Source organism: Notothenia rossii (genome assembly GCF_949606895.1).
Source record: "Notothenia rossii genome assembly, chromosome: 8".
Taxonomy (NCBI): domain Eukaryota; kingdom Metazoa; phylum Chordata; class Actinopteri; order Perciformes; family Nototheniidae; genus Notothenia; species Notothenia rossii.
In genome coordinates, this window is record NC_136906.1 from 60680632 (window position 1) to 60706896 (window position 26265).

A 26265-nucleotide genomic window follows, 5' to 3' on the forward strand; every position below is an offset into this window, starting at 1 on the left:
GCTGTCGCTGGGCAACACGAACTTTCAACTCCCTCCAAAGATTTTCTATGGGGTTGAGATTTTGAGACTGGCTAGGCCACTCCAGGACCTTGAAATGCTTCTTACGAAGCCACTCCTTCGTTGCCCGGGCGGTGTGTTTGGGATCATTGTCATGCTGAAAGGCCCAGCCACGTTTCATCTTCAATGCCCTTGCTGATGGAAGGAGGTTGTCACTCAAAATCTCACGATACATGGCCCCATTCATTCTTTCCTTTACACGGATCAGTCGTCCTGGTCCCTTTGCAGAAACAGCCTCAAAGCATGATGTTTCCACCCCCATGTTTCACAGTAGGTATGGTGTTCTTTGGATGCAACTCAGCATTCTTTCTCCTCCAAACACGTCTAGTTGAGTTTTTACCAAAAAGTTATATTTTGGTTTCATCTGACCATATGACATTCTCCCAATCCTCTTCTGGATCATCTAAATCAGGGGTCGGCAACCCCTGGCACGTGGCACTGTAACCAGTGGCACACTAGGAATAAGTGGAATAAGTGTGCAAAATATCAAAATTGTATTTTCGGATCCTGAACGACACTGCCGCCAGCGCGTCTCCCCGTTACCTGCAGAAGAAAGCCATGCACGCAACGCAGCCCCGCAGTGCTGATCGTTTCACCACGGAGGAAAGCACTTCACAAATTGCAGTAGGCCTACCCATAAGGAGCTGTACAAATGCCGCAGTTTTTGCGTGGCTGTGTATTTAGTTGAAAGCCCAGTGGCGATCTGCTCATCTCTCATCGAAATAATATGCTACAAATGGGCGGACTGGCCATCTGTGTGTTGAAGTTTCCTGTCGGCTCCCAGACCGTAGTCGAGGAGGGCAGAAGCAACAAGCTTCAGGTTCAATAACCCACTTTAGCTTAAATGACTGGAGAGAGGCGAGCTCTTCTTGGGAGGCCGTTGCATTTATTTAGCTGTTCTTCTGTTTCACAAAATACATCCCAGACCTCTGTTTTTCTTCTTCCTCGTTTCACTTCCAGAAACATACACACGCTCCCTCACTGTCGCTCTACCATCCACAAACACACCCCCCTCTCTCTCTCTCTTAAAGGGACAGCGATCTCATCTCACTCTGCATGACCCTAATATCATAACATGTGTGCTCTGGAAAATCACAGAACGGACGATCGTCCTTATTATTATGCCGTTTAAACCAATTATTTAAATGTGTTTGTTAAATTCGGCATCATGTAAGTTGCGCTGCCAGGTCCACACACTGCTTCCCCGCATCGAGGCTCCCCCGCCCTCCTGCTGATAGTTCACAAGCGTCAAGCTCCTCAACCCCCCCCCGTTGATAATTATTGATCGTTGGCACGCTGAAAACAATTTTTCTTTTTAAATGGCACTTCATATCAAAAAGGTTGCCGACCCCTGATCTAAATGCTCTCTAGCAAACTTCAGACGGGCCTGGACATGTACTGGCTTAAGCAGGGGGACACGTCTGGCACTGCAGGATTTGAGTCCCTGGCGGCGTAGTGTGTTACTGATGGTAGCCTTTGTTACTTTGGTCCCAGCTCTCTGCAGGTCATTGACTAGGTCCCCCCGTGTGGTTCTGGGATTTTTGCTCACCGTTCTTGTGATCATTTTGACCCCACGGGGTGAGATCTTGCGTGGAGCCCCAGATCGAGGGAGATTATCAGTGGTCTTGTCGGTCTTCCATTTTCTAATAATTGCTCCCACAGTTGATTTCTTCACACCAAGCTCCATACCTATTGCAGATTCAGTCTTCCCAGTCTGGTGCAGGTCTACAATTTTGTTTCTGGTGTCCTTTGACAGCTCTTTGGTCTTAGCCATAGTGGAGTTTGGAGTCTGACTCTTTGAGGTTGTGGACAGGTGTCTTTTATACTGATAACGAGTTCAAACAGGTGCCATTAATACAGTTAACAAGTGGAGGACAGAGGAGGCTCTTAAAGAAGTTACAGGTCTGTGAGAGCCAGAAATCTTGTTTGTTTGTAGGTGACCAAATACTTATTTTACCGAGGAATTTACCAATTAATTCATTAAAAATCCTACAATGTGATTTCCTGGATTCTTTCCCCCCATTCTGTGTCTCATAGTTGAAGTGTACCTAGGGTGAAAATTACAGGCCTCTCATCTTTTTAAGTTGGAGAACTTGTACAATTGGTGGCTGACTAAATACTTTTTTGCCCCACTGTATGTGTGTTTTTAGTTTACATTTAATTTCAAACCTTTATTTAACCAGATTGGTCCCATTGAGATCATAGATCTCTTTTTCAAGGGAGACCTGCAGCATATAGGTTCCACATGAAACATAAAACAATAAAGGACATCATACATTATATTTACAGGATACATTTACATAGTTATAGACATTGATTGCATAGTTAGTGTAGCAATTTTTCGTGTAGTTGAAGTCTTTGGTTGCTATAGGCAAACGTTGAAAGTTTTATTACTTAATTTTGTCTTTCAATCGCTGTTCGTTTGAGATTTCTCAGGCTTGTTCATGGATTGAAGGGGTGTGAAGACATTATTTAGTTATAAAACGTCTCTGTTTTTGCCTCAAACTGTTTTTGCTTCTCCTCTGACAGGTAGGTGTGAAGAGGTTCTGCCAGCGGCTGAGGCTCCGGGGCCCAGAGTCCTGTCAACAGAGGAACAGCGCCGCCTGGCTGAGCAGGAGGAGAACACACTGCGCGAGCTCAGGCTCTTTCTCAGGGACGTGACCAAGCGCCTGGCCACCGACAAACGTTTTAACATCTTCAGCAAGCCAGTTGACATCGATGAGGTAAAGACAGGGCTCGAGCTTAAGGACCTCCCGTCGTCCCGGGGCCGAAAAAAATAGTGTCAGGGAGGATAAAAAAATAATTTTGGGACGAATTTGGGACGAGAGTTAAAATAAAAATACCCTGCTAACTCTACTACAAACGGCGATGAAAATGAAATCGACTGCACGTTGTGTGTAGCACACAATTATTAAACCTCCTTGTCAACATAAACACACAAAACATTTAGCAACCCGCGAAACACACACACACACAGACACACACACACACACACACACACACACACACACACACACACACACACACACACACACACACACACACACACACACACACACACACACACACACACACACACACACACACACACACACACACACATACGTAAACTGTGTCCATGTGCTGTCAGCCAGCCGCACAGCTGGCTGTGCCCGCGAATTCCTGGCCCCCAAATTCGCGGGTCTAGCTACAGTAGGCTATGTACTGAGTGTGTGTATTTCGCGGGTTGAGTGATGTAAAATGACAATGGTATCCCGTGGAGGAATTCTGAAATGTTTTACCTTTACATCACAAAAACGCACAGCAGAACCAGACCCTGGAGCGCCGGCCTCTTTATTTACTTACTCCACTTCATCCCCTATGGGTAATAAGGCTGAGATGAGAACCCTCCATCGTATTTAGTCCTTAGCAATATGCTGCGCCTCTCCCCATGTATGGATGGGTACCGAGCCCTGGTATTAAACGGGCTCCGCCCGGGCCGGAATTATTAAAGACAGTGGTAACGTTAAGCTCCGACGTTATCTGACTTTTTATCGGTACTGGAGACATTTAAAAAATATATGTCATATGTAGTATTGCTACATAAACATTATATCGCAGTTTTAGTTTATCCAACTCCGTTTCTAATATGCAATAAGACTACAACATGCGTCTATGATGTATTTTCGAGCTTTCCAATCCAGACGAGATCTCTCTCTCCCGTCTGTGTGCGAGGGGGCGGGGCAGTTTGTAAAGGTCTCCTGACTGTGTTACAGACTGTCCTCCTGGTTAGTGGTTACTCTGGGTTCTGTCTTCAGGACAGTGTTGGATTTTTTTTGTTAATTGGATGGGACTTGATTTGATTCAATATTAGTAATTTTCTCGTTTGTGTGTTTGTTTAAATATATTTGGCCTTTGTCATGTGATTGACTGATTTACTCAAATAAAAAGGTTGATGAATTATCATCTAATGATTTGTATGATGTTTTATTTATGTTAAAGGTCACTTTGAATGATTTTAACTAATGATAAGTAGTAGAAAAACTAATATTTTAAATTCGGGACGGTCCACATTAAGTTCGGGACGGCTTAGATTGTATTTCGGGACGGTTCCGGGAGGATGGTGAAAAAAGTTAGTCGAGAGCCCTGGGTAAAGAGGAAGTGCCCCACGCCCTGGTACCCCACTCACAGTTGACTATTAATAAAATGTACTTTGTCCGTTAGGTGTCTGACTACATGGAGGTGATTCTGCAGCCCATGGATCTGTCCACCATCATGACCAAGATTGACACCCACCAGTACCTGAGGGTGAAGGACTTCCTGGGAGACATCGACCTCATCTGCAGTAATGCTTTAGAATACAACCCTGACAAGGATCCTGGAGGTGAGGAGGAACAATTACACTGGCATGCACATGAATACACTCAGGAAATGTACACATGAAATGCAAAATATGTAAATGCTTGCACTACCATCAACCATGTGACTACTTGCATAAACACAATCTATACATTTTAAACATGAAAAAACTGTGAATTCACCCAAATGTTTTAGAATTTGGATTTGAATCGCAAAATCATCCCTTAAACTGTAATTAGTAGTTATCTAAAATCAACCTGTCACACTTATTTTTCCCAAATGAAAGTTCTTTAATTCATGCGATGGCGTATGACAGTCCCTTGGCATTTAACTACCCAAATAAGTGTGACCATGCGTCTCTGTAGTTACTGTTGTGTTCCCTTTGGCTGTCATTGTCTGAATAAAAAGTAATTAGATTGAACATATAATGACTTATGAGTAGAGCTTCCAGGCAGTGCAATTACAGAAGCTCGAGATGTTTTTTCTTTCTTTTTTTTTTTACATGAAAATTCGAATGAAATAAAGTGCAAAAACCCCCTGCTGAAAATACATTCCCACCGTGTAATTCATGCTCCGTGGATGAGAAAGGCTGCATATGCATGAACATTTAAGTGTCTCTTGTCTTGCAGTTTGAACCCATTTTTACACCACCCTCCTTCTTGTCTCAGCACCTTTTCCCCAAAGCTAAATAGCCTTCATAATGAGCGCTGGAACACACACACTGTATTTGCACACACACACCTTGCAATCACTTATTCATACATATGATTTAGATTTGCTGTTTGAATGGGGAACTATCTTGCATGGCGGGGAAATGCCCGTGTTAAGAGACATGCATTTTTGTGTAAAAATGGTCTAAAAATGTTTGAAGAGCATTTGTTGGACAAACCTTTTTTTATGCCAGAGTCAAATCCCCCAAAAGAAAAAGATGTTCTTGTAATTAAAAACCACATTCAGTTGGCCTTTCTTCATACTATCCAATTGAGATAACCATTTAAAATGTGGCTTTGTGTGTTGGCGGCTTGCTGCACTCTCCAGGATATAGTCTTGCACCTCGCACTACTGGGAAGCAATTCTTTGTCTGCCCAAATTAATAAATCATATCTCTGTCTTTGCAGACGAGGGTCATTTGTTGGAATGCAGGGTCTACAAATAACCCACTAAAGAAAAAAAAAATGCAATTAGGCAGTTTAATAAAAAAAGACTAACAAATCCCCCCCCCCCCCAGTGCTTGGCCCGGCACAATTAGTGTAAAAGGGAAAAAGTGCTGGGGAAAAAAGCTCATTATCCCTCAGTGGTCGGTTTCTCCTTGTACTCCCTGCTATCTTCATCGTGCCGTCCTCCCCATGCAATCATGTTCCTTGTCTCTTACCTCCTCACCTCGCTAAATAATTACTTGGTTATGTTGAAAGGCTGATATCTCCGTGCTCCGCGATGTGACTCGGTGTCATGAATACTTTGTTGTTCAGGGGAAATGGTGATAAGAACATTTTTCCTTTGAAAGAAGCGTAAGCAACAGCTTTGTTCCTTCCTAACTGTTGGAGGTTTTGAGGTTAGGCAGGGCCCATAAGGGTTCGGATGAGCTCTCGCCATCCTACCTGGCCTTTGACTCCTCTTCCTCTGACAGGCATTTTGTCCCTCAATGCACGTACACAAACTGTCAGTAGAAAAACACACGCACACACAAATTGCCTCCACTGCAATTAGGCAGCCTTCTTCCAATTAGACAAAGGAAGCTGGCAGATTGTGACCCCTCTGCCACTCTGCCTGAACTGTTCCCCCTCTGCCTGCCGTAATGAGAGACTGCCTGTTTACAGCGCCTTTTAGCCTGCGTCTTCAGCAAAGTCTCTATTTTCCCTCAATAGATGCAGGAGCGGGTAAGAAGGAGGATTTTAATGATGCTTTGCTACATCTAAGGGAAAAGACGCATAAGAGTTGTGAAGGTGTAAGGAGTGTGAAAAGAATGAGTACGCAAAAAATAATAATTCAGTTTGCATGTCTGTGTGTATGCACACACCTCTGTCTTTACTGGCTGAAGTGGTGGTATCAAGAATCTCATACATCTCTGACTTTTGCCCGCTAACACTTTTTACCAAAGCCAACTCGATCCCTTTTTTTTTTTTCAACCTGTGAGAAAACGCTACAAGCCCCTTTCTCACAGATACAGGGGAAAGGGGCGCGCTGCTATCAAGTCTAAGCCTCCATTTACATACATGACGGGGTGTGGAGAACATGCAACCCCAAACTGCAAACTACAAGGTGACATAAAAAGGAACTCACATTTAGCCCAAAGACTATATTCAGTATGTCTAAGAGAAAAAGGGCAATTTGTTCTGATTTGTCTAAAGCCTTGAATTCTAGTAGAGATAAATTGTGATTTCCTTTTTTACACTATATATATGTTCCTATCTTGGATATTCAATTTGTAAACAATGAGTTCATACAGCGGGTACCAGATACCTGATTGTGCCTTTTGTAGTTTCTGAGATACAGCCATTTTAGTCTCTAACTGTATACAACCTTTGGGAACATGAGACAACTGTTTCTTTCTGAAATATGACGAACTACAATTGCTGACTTAGAGCGCAGACCTCCGCCAAGGCAAAATGCCCCATCTTGCAATTTTAATGAAAGTTGTTTGTGTATTCCCTCCCTGTTTTCCGAACATTTAATGGGCCCTTTCTTGGCCTCATGCTACAGCCTTCACCACATTTCATGGAAATTGGGTGTCAATTGTCTGTAATTCTGCTGACAAACTAACAAAACCAAAAACATAACCTCCCTGGTCCCAAACTCTAAACATCGTATGGTAAGAAAAATGTACTTATTGTACTGCTTGATTGGGCTTAATCAAGCCCAGAGAATAGTACCACTATGGGCACAACAGGGTTTCCGCTAGGATTTTTTCTTGCCGGTCAAATGTCCGAACATAATTTATTTTACCGGACAAATTTGAAACTTACCGGTCATGTTTCAATAATAATAATAATAAGAAGAAGAAGAATTGTGTAGCAGAGTTTCCGTGAGCAGGTAATTACCGGACTAGGACCGGATATGCTGATGTTTAAAACTCAGTTAATGGGAGTCATTTTTATATTGCTTCAGTTTATAATCAGAACAGATCGAAAAATTCAGATTCGTTTTTCAATAAATGATTCCACAAACAACAAACAACATAATTATTACATTCAAAGAAACTACTTGTAGTAGAAGTACATTATTCAAAAGTTTACATTAACTTTGAATAATAACACGGGAGAAACGGATCCTCTCTTTTTCCCTCCCTCTCTCTCCTGACAGCGCTTCAGTTTCTCATGCAGCATGCTAAACAGTGGGCAGGACTTCAGGTGATTATGGAGCAGCTGATCTGATCTCTCTCTCGTGTCCGGTTACACTTCACTCGCGTTTATGTCCATATCGATCAGATCCAGCTCTCCTGATCGGCCTTTATAGAGAGCACAGATCAAACTATTAAGAGTGAATATCGGCCGATAATGACCGGCGGCCAATCGATCGGAGCATCGGACATTTTGACCAGCAGGTTTTGAATTTACCGGTTTGTATTCAATTTTACCAGCTAAAAACTGGTAATTACCGGCTAACGGAAACCCTGGAGCACAAATGAAAATGTCAGAATTACTGGTTGAATATCCTGTGTTTATAAAACACATGTACTCACAGAAAACCACAGTTTCGTGTCTTGTGACCTTAATGTTATGCTGTCTCTTCCTTTTTCAGACAAGGTGATCCGGCACCGAGCAAGCAGTTTAAAGGACACCGCTCACGCTATATTTGCTGCCGAGCTGGACCCAGAGTTCGACCGCATGTGCGAAGAAATCAAAGAGGCGCGTTGGAAGAAAGGTAAGGAATAGCAGAAACAAAGCAACATGTGACACATGTCTTTAAGCCATTTTAACAACACACTACCTAAATACTAACACTGTTGTGAAGGTTATGAGCAATTCCATTATCATGGTCACCTCTTTCTAATTATACCTACTTTTCATCATTAATAACTTTTAAACCAATGCAAATATTATAATGTTTACATATTATTGTTTTTAATTGTTCAATTTGCAAATTTTTACTTTAAGTTCTAGAGATATTTTCGTTTAATTTGATCTTTTTATTTACACATTTTTAAATGAACCATTTAATTCTTTTTTGTCAGAATTAAATACTCTAATTCTGACAAACAAGTAGTACTTGTCTTCTAATGAAAGGCACAGCTTTGCAAAATCATACACTTTAATAATTGCAATTACCATAATTTTCGGACTATAAGCCGCGCCTTTCCCCCCATTTTTCGACCCTGCGGCTTATATAACGGTGCGGCTAATCTATGGATTTTTACAGCTAACGGCCACTCGGGGACCTCCTAAATCTATGGATTTTACAGGTTACAGTCCACCACCTTTAACTCTATGGACTCTATGGCCGGTCCGCGGACCCCCACCTTTAAGCGGCGGGCTCCAGCAGGAAAAGCTGGAGGCCGGAAAAGAGTGAGACAGGTAGCGCGCAAAAGTAAAAGTGGAACCGAGAGTGTTACGAGAGACAGAACGAGAGCAAGACAGACAGACATTACGAGAGCGAGACAGTTTGTCCCCGTACCACTGGTTGAAAACCACTGCTGTAGATCACTGCCGGTACGTGCGCTGGGAGCGCACCGTTTAAATTTGAAAGTTGAAAAGTTTGTGTGTCTGAAACGCTATGTGATACAGTACAGTTTACACAGCACAGTACATGTTCTGTAGCTACTATTGCACTAAATGCTAACACTTGAATACGTTATGCAAATATGCAACTTGTTTGTTGAAATGTTAATAAATGGGAGCTTCCTCAAACAGCCATCTCTTTCCCGAAAATCCCCTCTGTGCACGAACCCTTACATATGTTAATTAAACATTAAAACACCTGCGGCTTATAGTCCAGTGCGGCTTATATATGTACACATCATTCAATTTAGCTGCTGTGGCTTATATTCAGGTGCGCCTTATAGTCCGAAAAATTACGGTACTTGATAAATATTCATTCTTTTTTTTCTGCACTGCCCTCTTTAGGTAGGGATGGTGGTAGAGCAGACTAATATAGCATACTAATGAACTGAAAAGCATTGTTTGTTTATCTAAATAAATAACTGTTGAATAATGAGCCCTAGCCGGTCCATGTGTGTTTTTCCAGCCTACTCTTTCTTTTTGCGTAGTCTTTGATTCATTATCCCAATGAATGGAGAGCGTCTTTTTGTACCACAGTATTACTTGATGGAGCAGTCAGTTTTTAGTGTAGAGTATGTGATGCCCGAGGCTCCAGTGTTCCAGACAGTACCTTCTGTGCTTGCTGTCTGCATGGTGCTATGCGTCTCTACACACACCAAACAGCCCCGAGCACTGCTGAGTGGATTTAGGGTAACTCTAAATAAGGTTTCCGCATGTAGAAACACACATGTTTATCTTCAGATATGGAGCATAGAGCCATATTTATCGTATAGTCACATATATAAGCTATACTTGCCCACGTGGGAATTGACTAATTAACAACAGCACTGTCACATTGGAAAGATTCAGCACACAGTATATGTTTAATGCGTAGAAGAAGAAGAATTTAGTTTTCGCTGCTTTTTCGTTATACAATTACAGTTGAAATAAAGCAAACAGAACCCATACACACACAATAACGTAGAGGTTGTCAGAGCAAGGAGTCAGTTGGGGGCCTATGGCCTTGCTCAAGGACCCCTCGAGGTGAACTGGCATATCTTTATCTATCAGTCCATACTACTTAATGTTTGGTCTGTACAGGGACTCGAAGCAGTGCCTATTCGCTACCCAAGTCCCTACAGACTGAGCTACTGCCACCCCCCTTATCTGAGACTGCAGAATCAGAAAGAAATGTTACTGATTAATAGTTTTTGTTTTACCCTTTCATTAATTAGCCATCACGACATGTCCCTCAAATAGAAAATGAAATGACAAATACATTCAGAAATCATGAAAACGAAGCTAAGATGTGAGAATAAAATAAAAACCTTCTTATTTGTCTTAACTGTTTATCATGCATTTCTTTATTATAACCCCATATGTATAACTCTCCCAAAATTACAAGTTAATACTAGCATTTTAAACTTGTGAATAATCATGATTTATCGCGCATTCAAATGTTCTAATCCATTGACACCGCTAATCTTTTTTATTATCCCTTCAATGAGATGAGACGCACATAACATCTTTTTTGAAAGCTCACACAAGTATTGAGGGAACTGCACAAGACGAAGTGATTTCCCTTTTTAAAAACATTATCTATTAGCGCAGCCCTACCCCCTGAGGGCCCATTGACTTCTGACTCAAGCCACAGAGGCCCGGCTCTTCCGTGTCAACCGAGAGACTTATCAAAGGGGAAGCAATTTTCCCAAGCCACCCTGTTGCTTTTGATTTCCTCTTTTAGCAGCTAAAAGCACAGGATGCTAAATGAATATTGCAGGAGCAAAAGTCAACTGCCTGAGTGGAGGAATACAGCAGCGTAAATATTTCATCTTCCAGTCAAGGTTTTGCTATAAAGCTATCAGTTAACCCAACACGCTATGATGCACATTTGCGGCAGGGTTCAAAACCCACAGTGCATCTCGTGACTTTCTCCCCTGTAAGAAGATGAAAGGATCTGTGATCAACTTAAATATCACTTAATGTCAGGGTTGAAGTTTCTAATTTTCATCTTCTCGATCTCTGCTTTTCATTCCCGTGTGATTAAAGATGTCAGTCAAACATGGAGCTATCGTTATCATAACGTTTCGCTGACTGACCCTATCACAACACCTTGGTCATATTTGTCTGGAGGATCATATTTGTATTGGTCTGTCAGAGTACCTTGCTAGCCTCTTGTTGTTTATACACTCATACATATCCACACACATGCACTCTATCTTGCCAGCACTATATTTCGGAAGTGTTTTCCCAGTTACATACACACACACGCGCAATTTCACAATGCACACACAAAGAGTATTGTCTGTTGTCGGTAACTGATCCTCTGTGGGCCCCGCAGACCTCCAGACGCCAGCTCAGCAGACGGAGCTGATGGGCGCCGTGGCAACCAGAAGGCACCATGCTGGAGCAGAGGAGCAGGCCAGGAGCAGCACTCAGGGCGAGTCCACTGATAAACAGTGCACCACTAGTGAGTATTCAAAGTTTATCCAAAACTTCACAAACCACACAAACAATTAAAAGCCGCTACACTTACCATTCTGAAACAACTGCTGTAACTGGTTTGTGGCTCATGGCCAGATACAGAATTTTCTTAATTATGGAGTACAGTAGATCTTCCTTTTTTGTCCTGAAAGATAAAAGTGCTTCCTAATACTCTTTTTAGTTGGGAAAGCCATGTTAAATAAAATACGAATCACAGCAGGGTATTTTACTTACTCTAAAACATGAGGACTGTTAAAAAGCAAAGGATAAGCATTCAAACTATGGCTTTAATTGATTTTTAAAGTGATTGCACACATGATTATTTGTTCTTACTTATTGTGTATGTATTTTTTGAAGAGTTACACCCCAAGCTCAAACCACCACAAAAATCACTTTGAACAGCGCCATTTGCCTCTCTGTTTGACTAGCACACCCACAACATGTTGGCTCTTCCTCAACTCGTTTTCTGTCTCTGACACAGCATCAAACAGCTGTGTTGTATTACAACTGTATACCAGATGTATGTGTGCCACGCACACACGCACGCACACGCAAACGCACACACATATACATTTCTCAGCAGTGTAGAAGCCTCACAGTGAGTTGCCTCATTAGCGGGGCTGCTCTCTCCTAACCACTCAGAACATGACCATGCCACAGAGCAATTACATGCCCACCTGTGGTAGACGGCAGGTGCCTAAGGGTGAAGGGAGTGCCAGGTATGGGCAGGGGGCAGACTAATGAGGCTGTTAAGGGAGTGAATCACAGGTAAGCGGGTTTTACATGTAATATGAAGAATGCCCTCGAGCCTCCACCTGGACAAAATAACGGTACATGATTTAGGCTAAAAGTGGCGCCCTTAACAGTCATCATGAAGTCAAGTATCCTAAGATACTGTTATGTTTGGCTTTGAAAAAAATAAACATTATTATGATGGGCAGACCATCTATTTCTATGTATTTAGTTTTTTTTAGAAAGGGGCAGGTCAAATAAGATTTTTTTCTTCTCCCTGCTCCTTTTCGCTCAATGGTGTGTTTGTAGAGACATGTATTGTTGGCAATTATTGTACATTGGGTTTTGCGTACCATGAGCGGAACAAATAAAAATGAAATGAAAAGTACACAATCTAGATTAGACATACAAATGTGGACTCGGGGCATGGGTGGTAACACATGCTCTTGACTGGAAAAACTATTTCCTTGTCTTTTTCAAATCACATTTGAGGCCTTTTTATTTACGCACAATGTTGAGGTACTTTACCTGAGTATTTTTTATTTAATGCCACTTAATTATTTTACTCCTCTACAATAGGGAGGCAAATATTCTACTCTTATCTATATTTATCTGACAACTTAAGTTACTTGTTACTTTGCAGATTCATATTATTAGCTCATAAAGTGATTCATAGGTTTTTCATTATTATTCTGAAATTGTCCCTAATGCAAAATGAGCACTTTTCCCTTTAGTACTGAAGAGTAAACAACATTTGATGTCAATACTCATGTACACATTACAGTAAGATTTGGAATGCAGGACTCTAACTTGTAATGGAGTATTTGAACAACTTACTAATGCTAATTGTACTTAAAATCCAAGCATTTCTTCCTCCACTGGACACATCTTCAACTTACTTTATGGCAAATATGTTACCTAAAGTATTTAATTGGCTGAAGCATTCATAATAAATAATGTTCTTTTTATATTGGGCAAAAGTTGACATATTTTTGTGTGTATGTGTGTGTAGTACAACTGTCCAACACAAGGGGGTGCTTGTCCCTCATGAGAGTGTTTCTCATTGAGCCCCTGCTGTGTGGGTAAACCGTTCCTTCTCCCTTGGAGATGGTCCTCTCTTGAGAGATGAGGGCCTCTGGTTGCCCCCATTATTTCTGTATGAGTGGGCATGATGAAGTCTGCAGCTCACTTCAGTTTATCTTGTCCTAATAAGCCTGGAAAACAGCTATATAGGCTATTCTAAATTAAGTGTTCGATTTTCCCTGAGCATAATTCAGTCCAGGTTAAAGTAATGGAGCTTTGATTAAATACTGTAACATTCAGGATGGATCAAGTCGTTTTTCAAAGTTATTTTAAGTTTAAATGTCAAAACATATTATTCAACGTTCTGTCTTATACTGGGGCAGTACACCAGAGTTGTGGGGGAGTGTGTGGGTGAGGGAACTTTGGGAACATTTATATGCTCAAAAACCTGTATAACACTATAGGAAAGGTAAATCCCCCAAAAGCCCCTTTAATCAGCTAATATATGTGTAATCCACACAGATTTATATTTAAGCAATAGCTCACGACAGGCTGTGGTATATACTCATATCACAGCTAAGGGGCATGGTTCGGCCCGACGCGAAGCGGTTACCAAGTGTGGCAATATGAAAGAAAAATACACACTCTAATTTATGCTATGCAACAACACTAACAGCTAGCGAACATATTAGACAGAGAGCGTTGATCGATTATTTGGCTATTTATTTACATTCATTTGTATGTTGCCATTTATTGTGCACCCGCTGAAAAACTGTCCAGCATCAGTAGCATGGCTTACGTGGTTACTTGTATAGGTTGAGGTTGTACTAACTAGGCTGTTGCTTGGCGTGGCGAGAACATTGCTCCACTTTCTCCGTTCCCCGAGATTCGACTCTGGAGAGAGCTTTCGCACCTGTGGCCACTAACGGTCATAATGTCTCTGCTTCGTTTCAAGACCCGCATCAGAAAGCTTTTGAATGGTGGTACTTTTCCAGTTGGTCTACCTGCTCTTCACGTAGCTCTGCATGTCGTCGTTTAGGTGCATTTTTTTTGTGGAGATAGGCACTGCTCAATCTACTCCTCCATAGTAAGGCCACCCCGGAGGTCGAAGTTAAGTAAGGGATGTGCAGCGAGGCGGTCATTATGGGTAAAAGAACAGCCGACAGGCAGATCAAAAATAGTCCGTTGTTACTGTTTGATCTATGTAGCAACAGCAGGAACTGCTTCGATAGCGTTTTTGCAGACCTTTTTGATTACAGATTTGAAAACATCGTTGCTTGCTTTAAAAGTAGCACAATTCATTATGTTAAACCGTGGAAAGTATCTAGATATCCCTGCCCTAATGCCAAAGTAACTGGCAACTGAACATGTTTTGCCGTTTGATGTCTATGTCTGGACCGTTGCGTAAAAAAGAGGGTTTCTGCCCCGTTACTTGTCCGCTGTTTTCCTGTCCCAGTTTGAAAAGCAAACTGCATGCATGCAGTTTGCTTTTCAGCCCAACTGTATACAGTTAAATCGACCGGACTTCTTTCTGCAGATCTGAGCGTCCTTAACAACGGTCAATAAGTCCTTGCTGCACATTATCCCTTACATGTTTCCATCTTAAGCTTTGTTAGTTAGTTAGTTTCGTAACGGACGTAATGTACAGGGACGTGCACAGACATTTGGAGGGGCTATTGCTCTAAACTGGAAAAAGGGCCTCCCCCCGAAAAAAAACACAAGACCTTTTGAAAATTGTAACTTGTTTTTAATGTAAAAGAAACCAAACGATTTTTACATTAACTCATTTGAAGAGTAATTCACATTATCATCTCATAACAAAATAAGCTAAGGCGACTACTTGCATTCGGTGACTTGATTTTAAAAATGAAAACTAGGGCCATTTTTAGTTTTGCAGTCCATATCTCATTAAAATATCTAATGTTAGTAACTATTACCAGACATACTGATAAAATAGGGCCTGTAACTAATAACCTAAAAGGTGGGGTATAGGTAAGTTTGAGAAACCGGCTCGAGATACACTTTTAGTTATATTCCATGGAATGCTCTTAACATCCCGATAGCAATGAATATCTTAAATGCTTTGACAAAAAAATCATAAAAATATGTCATCTGTGGAAGCCGTAGTACTGTAAAAAGCACGACCAATAATTTTAGCCGGCCCGGCTAAAATAACTGGAAGGCCTACCTGCCTGTCAGCCTTCCATCTGTGCACAAACTTATCTCGTGCCCTCATTGGTCATGTGTGCGTTCGTGTGTTGGAGGAGGGGCTCTGTCAGGAAGTGGCAGATTTTTTCCGGCTGTGTATTTTCAAAATTACCTACCCCACCTTTAAATAAACTCACTAATTAATGAAACAAGTTAAATACGCATTATTATTATTCTTATCATTCTTTATGAGCGCAATAACGGTAAGGTATCTAATTACTTATTTATTTAGTAATCCATAACTTAATAACAGAGATGGTCAAACTAAAGTAGAGACATGGCAGAAATCCTACAATGAAGCCGGACATTGAACTGTTCACCCGTGAGAGGGCAATCAAGAAAAGAGCGCGAGCGGCCCCGTTGAGGGAGTTTACAGATGAAAAGACAGAAAGACAGAAGCACAATAACAACAATTAGACTATATTTAGGTGTTTTTTTGTAAATAAACGACGGTATGAAGAGGAAGTAATGTCCCCTGGTTTGTCCCTTATACCCTAACTGCCATGAGAAAACTCAAAATCAAGTTTCCAAAATCCGACACTGAGGTGGTCTTAACGCACCGGCAGATGACAGCGCTGACAAAGTGTGTTTACCGCAGCGAGATGCTACAATACTAATTGTGGGCTCATCATGTTGATTCGGCCACAACAGAAAAAAGAAAAACAAACTCTCTTTCTCTTCAGAGGGGCAGGTCAGCCAAAAAGGCCAAACGGGCCGTTGCCTGGGTAACATTAGCCCGTACCTGTGCACGTCCCTGGTAATGTAACAGTTGTAACGGTTGTAGCTTTTCTCAGACGCTTAGGGATACTGACTTGTTGTGTAACTACAATTCTACCCATGATATACGCTCATTATATCACGGCTAAGAACCAATCAGATTGCTTGATTTGACTTGTCCATTTTATAATCTTGTTTTTAAAGGTGACAGCCAACACTAGGCCTGTACATGCTACTTTAAGCTGCTCTTTTTTATCTCCAGAGCCAAATGTCACAGATGCGGACCACCAATTTAGAAAACTCTTGGGAGAGTCGTTATCAGCTCCACCAGAGGCTTAATTAATTAAGCTAACTCAGGTGATTAATTTGTGACATCTGCAGCCTGTTCTCACCTGGAGCACCTCAGCAAGGCAGCTATTAGGCTAATTGATCACAGAGTCAGTCATGTCTGGAGATGTGACACAACATCATAATAAAAGCGCAGTGCTTCTACTGGGAGAGAGGCATCCTGTCGTCGATCCGGCACTTTATCATTCAGAACATTCAAATATAACACAATAGAAACTCACACACACTGGTGACTGAAGTTATAAGAGTATATTGTTATAAGGAAAGGAATACTTCAGTGTCAAAAGATTGAGAGAATCATACAGCTTTTTTAAACTTTTTTTATTTGGACGTTTCCCTTAAGCTAGTCTCAGTGGATCGTAGAAAGAAGAGACATGCTACAAAGGTTATCCATTATGAACTAAATGATTAAATTACAATAAGGCTTACAATGCTTGATAAGCTAAGAGTCCCTTTACAATCCTTTGTGCCAATACTGAATAAATAAACTGTTGCCCACTGCAGCCAGGTCATTTTGGGGTCGTTGGCTTTTCCTTCCTCTTATGTGAAAGGTCAGGACACATGAAGGTTAAAGTTATCCTCGATCATTACCTGCAGGGGAAAGCCTATCTGGGGCTGTTTTGGTATCTGCACTTCTATGGGGCTTTTATCTGGGCCACCTCTCCCCCACTCCTTCCAGCCCTCTTTTCCCACTGCCTAGAGATGAGAATTGCCCGTGACATTTAGATATTCAGGAGAGTGGTGGCCGTGATGGGATGCACCATTTGGAAACTGTGGAGGAAGTTACGCAAAAAGCTTTTTGAAGACTATTTCTGAATCAGGTGTTAAAGTGGCCGCAGATAAGCCTGTTTAGATGGATGGGGACAGCCTCTGCCACTGCCAGGTCAGTCAGGGCTAGAAAGATGGGAGACCTCGCTGCTGTTAATGCACAAGAATACAGGAAGAAGGATGTGGTTTCCATTAGCCTGCGTGGTTAGTCATGGTTTTCCTGCTCACAGACCTTCTCTCTCTCCTCTCCTCTGTCACTCTCTCCCTGGGGGGGCAGAAAACCTGAGGCCCATTACCTAGATCACAGCCCTGGGTTCATTTGTAGTGCATCACCACAAGGATCTGGTTCATATGGAGTGCCTTGCTTTCATTCATAATTAACGCCTCGGTTTCTCACCCATGACTGTTTTTGCAATCTCGATCAGCTGTTTTTTCTCTGTGACAGTCAGCTAAATATTCTCGAGTCGTGTTATAATTTAGTATAGACCCTTTCAGTAGTTTTGTTGCCATGGTTCACGAGTGTCCTTCCACTGCAAGTTGAAAAGATTGTCCTTACTCAACTGTTTGTGGAATAAAAGACTAACAATGCAGGCGCTGCGTAATGTGCCCTCCCCGCTACTCAATAGTGCGCCCCAAGGCAGCAGCCACCCGGCTCTATTCATGCTACTGGAACACTGCTGTGCATGGCCCATCTCTCTCTTGCCTTGTATCTCACAGTAAACAGACAACTCCTCTTCCCATTGCCAATATCAATCTATCACCACCAGACCTTGATGGGATATTTAAAGGCATAATAAACACTCCTTGCTTCCTTTTACCTAGGGCTGAACTAGTTCCTGCATAAAAGGATGGCCTGCATTTTTGCTCAGGACAAAAGGACAATGGGCAAACAGCCTGTGACATGCACTGACAAGGAAGCGGGTCAACAAGGGGGCACTTCTTCGTTTAAGAAACTCAAAGCACTGTTGCAGACAATTCTATTAACGTGAGTTTCTCATCTCTCTGCCTCTTCTGTTTAAGAGGACGATGGACTTAAGACACTTAGGCTGGAGCCACACGGGAACGGTAACGCAAACGCACCAAATTCGATATCCAAAAAGTCTTCAGTCCACACGCAATAGGCACCAGAAACGTGTCCTTCCACACGAGACCGCTCGACCCGCTGGAGACGCTGTAGTACATATGCCGGGCCTGTAAGTGGCGCAGTACTTCCGCCACAAAATACACCAAAAGCAGCGAAGAAGACTTCCCTAGAATGGTTGCCATGGTTGCCCTTCTGTTTATTCTCCGCGGTGGATTTAGCAGCAGAGGTGTGGAGAGGCAGGACTCTGGTTCTTTTTCTCCCTCCCCGAGGCAAGTGTGTGCTCCTGCTGTAAATCTCTCCGGTAGTCCACCAGCAGATGAGAAACACTCACCTCTCAGCCTCTTCCAAGGGAGGAGGGGGCCGTGCGGCAGAGTTTCCGTTCAAATCTTTTTTCGCCGGTCAACATGTCCGTTAAAGTTTAAATCGTCCGGACAAAATTAGAAAAGTGCCGGTCAGAGGTCTTCTTTGTTATTTATTGAGCTTTAAAACAAATTGATAACGACTCTATATAATAATAAAAAACGGAGCCTTTCTTTTCCTCCCCCTCTTCTGACAGCCCAGCAGCTGATCTCTGAGCAGGAGACGTGGGGACAGGCGGGGCTATTGCTTCATCGTTATCAGAAAATGATCGTATAGGGCGTAGACACGGAGCCGTTTGCCCCCCCCAGAGCGTTGCGTCCCCAGATCTACCCACCTTGGGACCTGTTATCGTTATCTGCGTTACCCTGTCCCCTTGTGTGGCCGAACCGTCTATATGATAGAGAACTGTAGCGGATACAACCGTTACCATTCCTGTGTGGCTCCAGCCTTGGTGAAGGGAGAAGTTTAACCTTGAAGCCGATGTGCTATGCGTGCTAACTGATGTCCTCAACATCTATTATTTGTTTTGCTTGCAGAAGCTAAATACCCGCCATTGTTGCTTTTCTAAAGCTCTCCTCTAAGAGTGTTACATTTGACACTTTGAGTAAATTGAGAGTTAAGTGAATTGGGACACATACTTGGCCAGTATGTCACTGTTAAAGCTACTCTTTCAATCCAAGTGATCTGCAAACACCCTCATGTCATCCAATCCCTCGGATAAGATTTTTCCACTTCTGTTCCTCCGCTCACATTTTTGTTCCAAATCTGAAAATTGGAAAAGTAAATGTGATAATTAAATTCTGTCCTTGGAGTTGATTATTTTCTTGTTTGGCAAATTGATTTATAAAAAGGCAGAACAGTGTTTTCTTAAAACCATTTTAGAAAAACCTGGTTTATGTTCTTACAATAATATATTTATATATTTAAAAGATAACCTTTAATTATGTAATTAGTAGGGCTGCACATCATTCATTTCCCTTAGGAATAATATAATGGTCATGTATTAATGGTCGACAGCAGATATCTAGCCTCATACGGAAATGGTAGTGCTATTAATTAGTTATAAGAACTGGACACTCATGCTGCCCCAGTTACCTCTATGTTACCAGGCACAAAACAATCTTAAATGGCAGTCTCTGACACCCAGTGGCGCTCAATGATAAAATCCATGCAAAGCATCCAAAGCCCTCAGCGAATAAGCGCTGAGCTTAAGCTGCCATTTTGTGGGCACAGATGCCTCTTGGATCATTGTGGCATCAAGCGTGAAATGAATGTAAAATCATCCATGATGCCTTTTGCTACCATTTATTGTTTGCAGATGAGCTGACATCAGTGTTAGCGTCTCCCAAATTTCATTCCTGTGTATGTGGGTCCTTTCACTCCCAGCGTATCACTGCGTGATAAGTGTACACAATTGACAAGGTCGGGTGGTGATCCTCTTCACAGGATTTTAATGTCTGTTTTTATTACTGTGCAATGCAGATACCCATATACAGCATATATTATGGTAAAGCGCTTTCATTTCCGCTTGAAATGAATGAGCCCGGGGAGTTGCACTGGAATGATTGAGCATTGCTGCTCATTGCCTCTGTGAATGCCCAATAACTGCAAGCTGTGGTGCCTAAGGATGATAGAAAAGGTGATGGAAGGGGAGGAGAGAGATGGAGAGGAGTGAAAGCTAAGCTGCCATTAAACATGGTGGAAAAAAATGGTACAGTGTTTGGGGCGAGGCCCCGTTCATTCCTATGAAAGTTGGTGCATGAAGTCTGAATGGCCTATCTTTGGAGGAGAATAGTGCTGCCCCTGGCCAAACTTGGGCTCTAGGCCATTGTCATTACTATTTGTATTGGCAGTTAACTTACCTAGAAACGATTATACACTGATTAACAGTGACTCTTTTTCACTGTAAGTCTACAGGAAAGGGCTTTTTTGGGCCCAATGGCATACCATCGCTTGGCCCCGACATACATTTGGTTCAACTAGTGCACTTCGTGGGGCTTGTGTTCTAAACAGCAACATTTCTGTTGTTTGACTGGTGAATCAGATGGCTGGACCTCAAATTACATTCATTGTTTTGAGCTAGGATTTTCTCCCTAGGAATATCTGTCCATCACAAATTACATTCAGATGCTTCCATGGATGGTAGACAGGTTTACATTTTCATTCCAATTAAAGTAGATCTGAGGTTTTGCTTTCTTTATATGATAAAGGGCTCTATCTTTTTTTCTTTGTTTCTCTCCCAACAATAGAGAGCAGCCCAACATTGCAGCATTTAGGTTGTACTACAGACAGAAAATTAAAAGAGACCTCCTAGGCTTTTACTCTCGTTGTTTTTTTAATCATATTTCAGTATGGCAGTAAACGCCACGCAGCTTAATGGGGTGTGTTCCCTTACTCTGCTCGGTTCTGATACGTTGTAATTGACTGGAACAGTTGCACAAACATGATGCATTTGTGCTTGATTAGTTGGAATGACTGGATTTGTGTGTGGGATCCAAATGATCTTTTGGACTTTATGCACTACTCAAACCCAGCTTGATTGAAAGAGACTTGTTATCTGTTCCTCATTAAGATCCACCTTTTTTATTATGTGGCCACTTTGAAACCTCTGTTTGCTTTTGATTGCAGTTACTGGTTTCCTGATTTCAAATAAATAACCATGCCACAGAAGAACACATCACTTCGGCGTGAGAGGACGCTGGCGCTGACTGTTCGCCGCTTCTCTGTCCGAAAATCTCGTCTTTCTTTATGTTAATCTAAGAGTTTCTGACCACTTTCTACTGCTATATATTTCTAACTATTCTGTGGCTTTTGTGTTCTGATCTGGACATATTTGTTACACCCGATTGCCATTTTTGACGGACGCTTTGGTTTTCTACCCTGCTACACCTACCTGCTAACGCTGCTCCATCCATCAAGTAACCAGCCCCATTCTTCGTCCTGCCCCTCCCCGTGGGCCCTGACTCTGGTTCTTTAAACCTCCCGCTCCTGCCGGTCCCCCCATCGGCTGTAAAGGACAGCCTGCAACTGACCTCTCATCCTGTCTGACGGCTGCCAACAGCTCCACTTTCAGCGCCGCTGGTCTACAACCATAGCCAGCGCTGTGCTAACGCTAGCATCCTACCGCGGCACTACGATGTTACGATACTCTGTCTCCCAACTTTTTAATCTCAATAACTTTTCTGCGCTTCCTCTAAGCTTGTCTGTCATCAATTGCCTCGGGCTTCTACGCAGACCGAGGTATGTCCATAGAGGTTCCAAACGCAGATTTGTTTACTCCCAGTCCGGAAAATCCTCCATAACATCTATCTGGTCGACTAACCGCCATGTCCCACAACTGTCATGTCATCTGAGCGCATTTATTACTCCATATTATACACCCACCACTGGTCCGTTACAATCCCAGCTGTACCGAAAACCTGGAGTGGATTCCACTGCCCTCTTCTCAGAGCTGATCCAAATTCCTGGAGTGGATCCCACTGCCCTCAGCTCAGAGCTGGCCCAAATACCTGGAGTGGATTCCACCGCCCTCTGCTCAGAGCTGGCCCAAATACCTGGAGTGGATCCCACTGCCCTCTGCTCAGAGCTGGCCCAAATACCTGGAGTGGATTCCACTGCCCTCTGCTCAGAGCTGGCCCAAATACCTGGAGTGGATTCTACTGCCCTCTGCTCAGAGCTGACCCAAATACCTGGAGTGGATTCCACTGCCCTCTGCTCAGAGCTGGCCCAAATACCTGGAGTGGATTCCACCGCCCTCAATCACCAAAAACTGATAATAACACACTTCCTTCCACCTCCTCTCCGCTCCTCCCCCCCATCTCACATTCCTCCCCGCACTGTCAACCTGGACAACCTCTCACCTCTTCAGCCTGTGACCATACCACGCCCCTCCCACTCAACTAATATTGCCCTCCTTAACATCGGATCACTCAACAAGAAAGCCCTCATCCTCCATGAACTAATCTTGGAAAAATCCCTTGATTTCCTTCTGCTCACCGAAACCTGGCAACAGCCCGATGACTTCTTCTCCCTCAACCAAACATCCCCCCTGGCTTTAAATACATCACTAAACCCCGCCCCTCCCGCCGTGGTGGCGGCCTCGCTGTAATCCACAATCAGAACATGCAGATCACAGAACTAACCCTCCCCTCAGTATCATCCTTTGAATTCATTGCCTTCAAAGCCCCTCCCTCACTGACAGTCATCCTCATCTACCGGCCTCCTAAACCTCATCCCTCCTTCCTCTCCGATTTCACTGAGTTCCTCACACTTGCCTCATCCCTGTCTCAACGTCTGTTACTACTTGGTGACCTCAACATTCACACTGACTCACCCACCTGCAAGCTGGCATCCGAATTCACAACCCTACTGGACAATTTCTCTATCACCCAACATGTCACCTTCCCCACCCATGACAAAGGACACATTCTTGATCTCGTCTGCTCTACCAACCTCCCAGTGATTGACCTCCACCCTTGCCCATTTCCCCTCTCCGACCACAAACTCATACAATTCACCATTGCCTCCCCCACCCGAAACCCCTGCCCACCCAGAAACATCACCTTCCGTAATCTACACTCCATTGACCATAACCATCTCTCCGAACTGCTATCGTCTAATCTCCCCCTGGACGCAACCCTCAGCTCACCTGATGATCTGCTCAACCACCTCAACTCCACCCTACTCACCTCCCTCAACACTTTAGCCCCCCTCAAAAGTAAAACTGTTACTTTCAAGACCTCCTCACCCTGGTTCACACCCGCACTGCGTAAAATGAAGCAGCGAGGCCGCCAACTTGAACGTCTTTCAAAGAAATCATCCCTCACAGTCCATTACATAAGCTACAAACTCCATCTCAATGCATACAGAGATGCTCTTATTGCCGCTAAATCTGCCTACCTCTCCAACATCTTCACTGACCCCTCCCGTAACCCCAGGACCCTCTTCTCCATAGTTAACAAGCTCTTCAAACCTTGTGCTGATAACCTCCCTACTTCTACTTCCGCTACTTGCAGCTCATTCCTCCAGTTTTTCGCAGACAAAATTAACGCCATTAACCACTCCTTCTCAGCTCCATCTGATATACAAGCATCTCCCCCAACCTCCACCGCTACTATTTCTCCCCCCATCTCCCTTGACCTCCTGACTCCTCCTCACCAGCGCCGCCTTTCCCAGTTCAACCTCGTTACCCCACTTGAAATACTCCATCTGATCGGTTCCTCAAATCCCACAACCTGCTCCCTTCACCCTCTACCCACTCCTCTCCTGAAGTCCTGCCTCCCCGTCCTCTGCCCCTATCTTGCTAACCTTTTCAACTCCTCGCTGTCCCATGGAACCGTTCCCTCTGCCTTTAAAACTGCTGCCGTTACTCCAATCCTCAAAAAACCTGGTCTTGATCCCTCCTCCCTCACTAATTACCGCCCCATCTCCAACCTACCATTCCTCTCAAAAACTCTTGAACGCATTGTAGCCAAACAAATTCACTGTCATCTCCAAACCAACCAGCTTTATGAACCCCTTCAGTCTGGATTTCGTCCTCACCACAGTACAGAAACTGCACTCGTCAAAGTCCTCAATGACCTCCTCACCTCTGCTGACACTGGTTCCCTCAATATTCTCATCCTCCTCGACCTGAGTGCAGCCTTTGATACCGTGAGCCACAACATCCTGCTCACCCGACTCAGGGACATTGGTATTGAAGGTATTGCACTCAGATGGCTCCAGTCCTACCTCACTGAACGATCCCACTTCATCTCCCTCCCCAACCACTCCTCTGCCACAGCTTCAGTCCCCCAAGGCGTTCCTCAAGGATCAGTACTTGGACCCCTCCTCTTCATCATTTACATCCTGCCCCTCGGTCAGATACTCCGCCACTTCAACCTGGACTTCCACTGCTATGCTGATGACACTCAGATCTACCTCAGCACCAAATCCCTCCATAACCCACCTCTTACCCACATCGATTCCTGTCTGACAGCTATTAAAACTTGGATGCAACATAACCTCCTCAAACTGAACAGCAACAAAACAGAACTCCTCCTAATTGGCTCCAAATCCACCCTCAGCAAGGTCACTAACATAACACTCACCATCGATGGCACCATTGTTTCCCCCTCCAATCAGGCACGCAACCTTGGCGTAATCTTTGACCCAACCCTCTCCCTCGAACCTCACATCCGCCAAACAGTCAAAACCTCATTTTTCCACCTCCGCAATATTGCAAAAATCCTACCGTCTCTCACCCGCCCTGCTGCCGAACGACTAATCCATGCCTTCATTTCCTCCCGCCTTGACTACTGCAACTCACTTCTTTACGGCATCAGCACTACATCCCTCAACAGATTCCAACGGGTTCAAAATGCAGCTGCACGTCTCCTCACACATACCAAATCATGGCATCACATCAGCCCAGTCCTCAAAGAGCTCCACTGGCTTCCTGTCTCCCATCGCATCAATTACAAAATGATGGTCCTCACCTACAAAGCACTCCACCATTTGGCCCCCCCTTATCTCACAAACCTTCTCACTCCTTATCAACCCCCACGGTCCCTCAGATCCACCGCAGCCGGACTCCTATCCATTCCCACATCCACACTCTGCAGCTTTGGGGACAGAGCCTTCTCAGTGGCAGCTCCTAGGCTCTGGAATTCCCTCCCCCAAGATCTCCGTGACTCTGAGTCCCTCACAGTCTTTCAGTCCTGCCTCAAAACACATCTTTTCAACTCTGTCTACCCATAAGCCCCCTCCTCTCAATCAATTTCCTCTTGACTGCCTTTTTATTTATTTTACTATACTTACTTGTTTGCCTGTCCTTGTTTGTCTACCCTCCCTCATATTGTAAAGCGTCTTTGAGTTGTGAAAAGCGCTATATAAATAAAATGCATTATTATTATTATTATTATTATCACTCTGATCTCGTTTTTTGGTGTTATATTTCGTGGTTAGAAATCTTTTGGAGTAGTTTCAGTCTTGGTTTCGGTGGTTTTTAGTACGGATACATCTTATTTTCCAGAACTATAGATAAGCCAATGTTTACCTGTTCTCTGTTAGAGACTGCTTTTCTTTCCTGAACACAAATGAAATCCTCTATGCTCCATGATGGTCACATTCAGCGACATGAGTCACATTATACCACAATATGAATAGGAGTGTGCGCCAACTGGGTTGTTAACTACATCAAATTACTCTTAGAATTGCTCTTATCTAGGCTAATCATCACATCTCCATTAAACCCCAGAGATGAGATTACTATTATCTTCAAAACTGCCCTTTCCCTGGCTAACCACTCATCATGAAATGTCATGAAAGGTCAAGGCAGTTATGTGACTCATCAGCTCTCCCATGTTAAGTCACGCCTGTGTATTGTTCATTTTTTAGATATCAAACTATATTTTCTGTGTTTTTTCTGTTGTTAATACTGCCATGTTTATGCCCAATAACATATAGCTTTGA

The 26265-nt window shown here is 43.3% G+C and overlaps 1 protein-coding gene across 2 annotated transcripts in view; it reads left to right on the top strand.

Annotated features, from left to right (window-relative positions):
* The window catches only part of atad2b (ATPase family AAA domain containing 2B), a 99709-nt gene that overhangs the window by 26070 nt on the left and 47374 nt on the right, over positions 1-26265 (top strand). For both annotated transcript variants that reach the window (XM_079643096.1, XM_079643097.1), the window contains 4 exons: positions 2587-2780; positions 4261-4420; positions 8134-8256; positions 11431-11559. In XM_079643096.1, coding sequence (XP_079499222.1) covers positions 2587-2780; positions 4261-4420; positions 8134-8256; positions 11431-11559 — 606 coding nt within the window. The remainder of the gene's footprint in view (positions 1-2586; positions 2781-4260; positions 4421-8133; positions 8257-11430; positions 11560-26265) is intronic.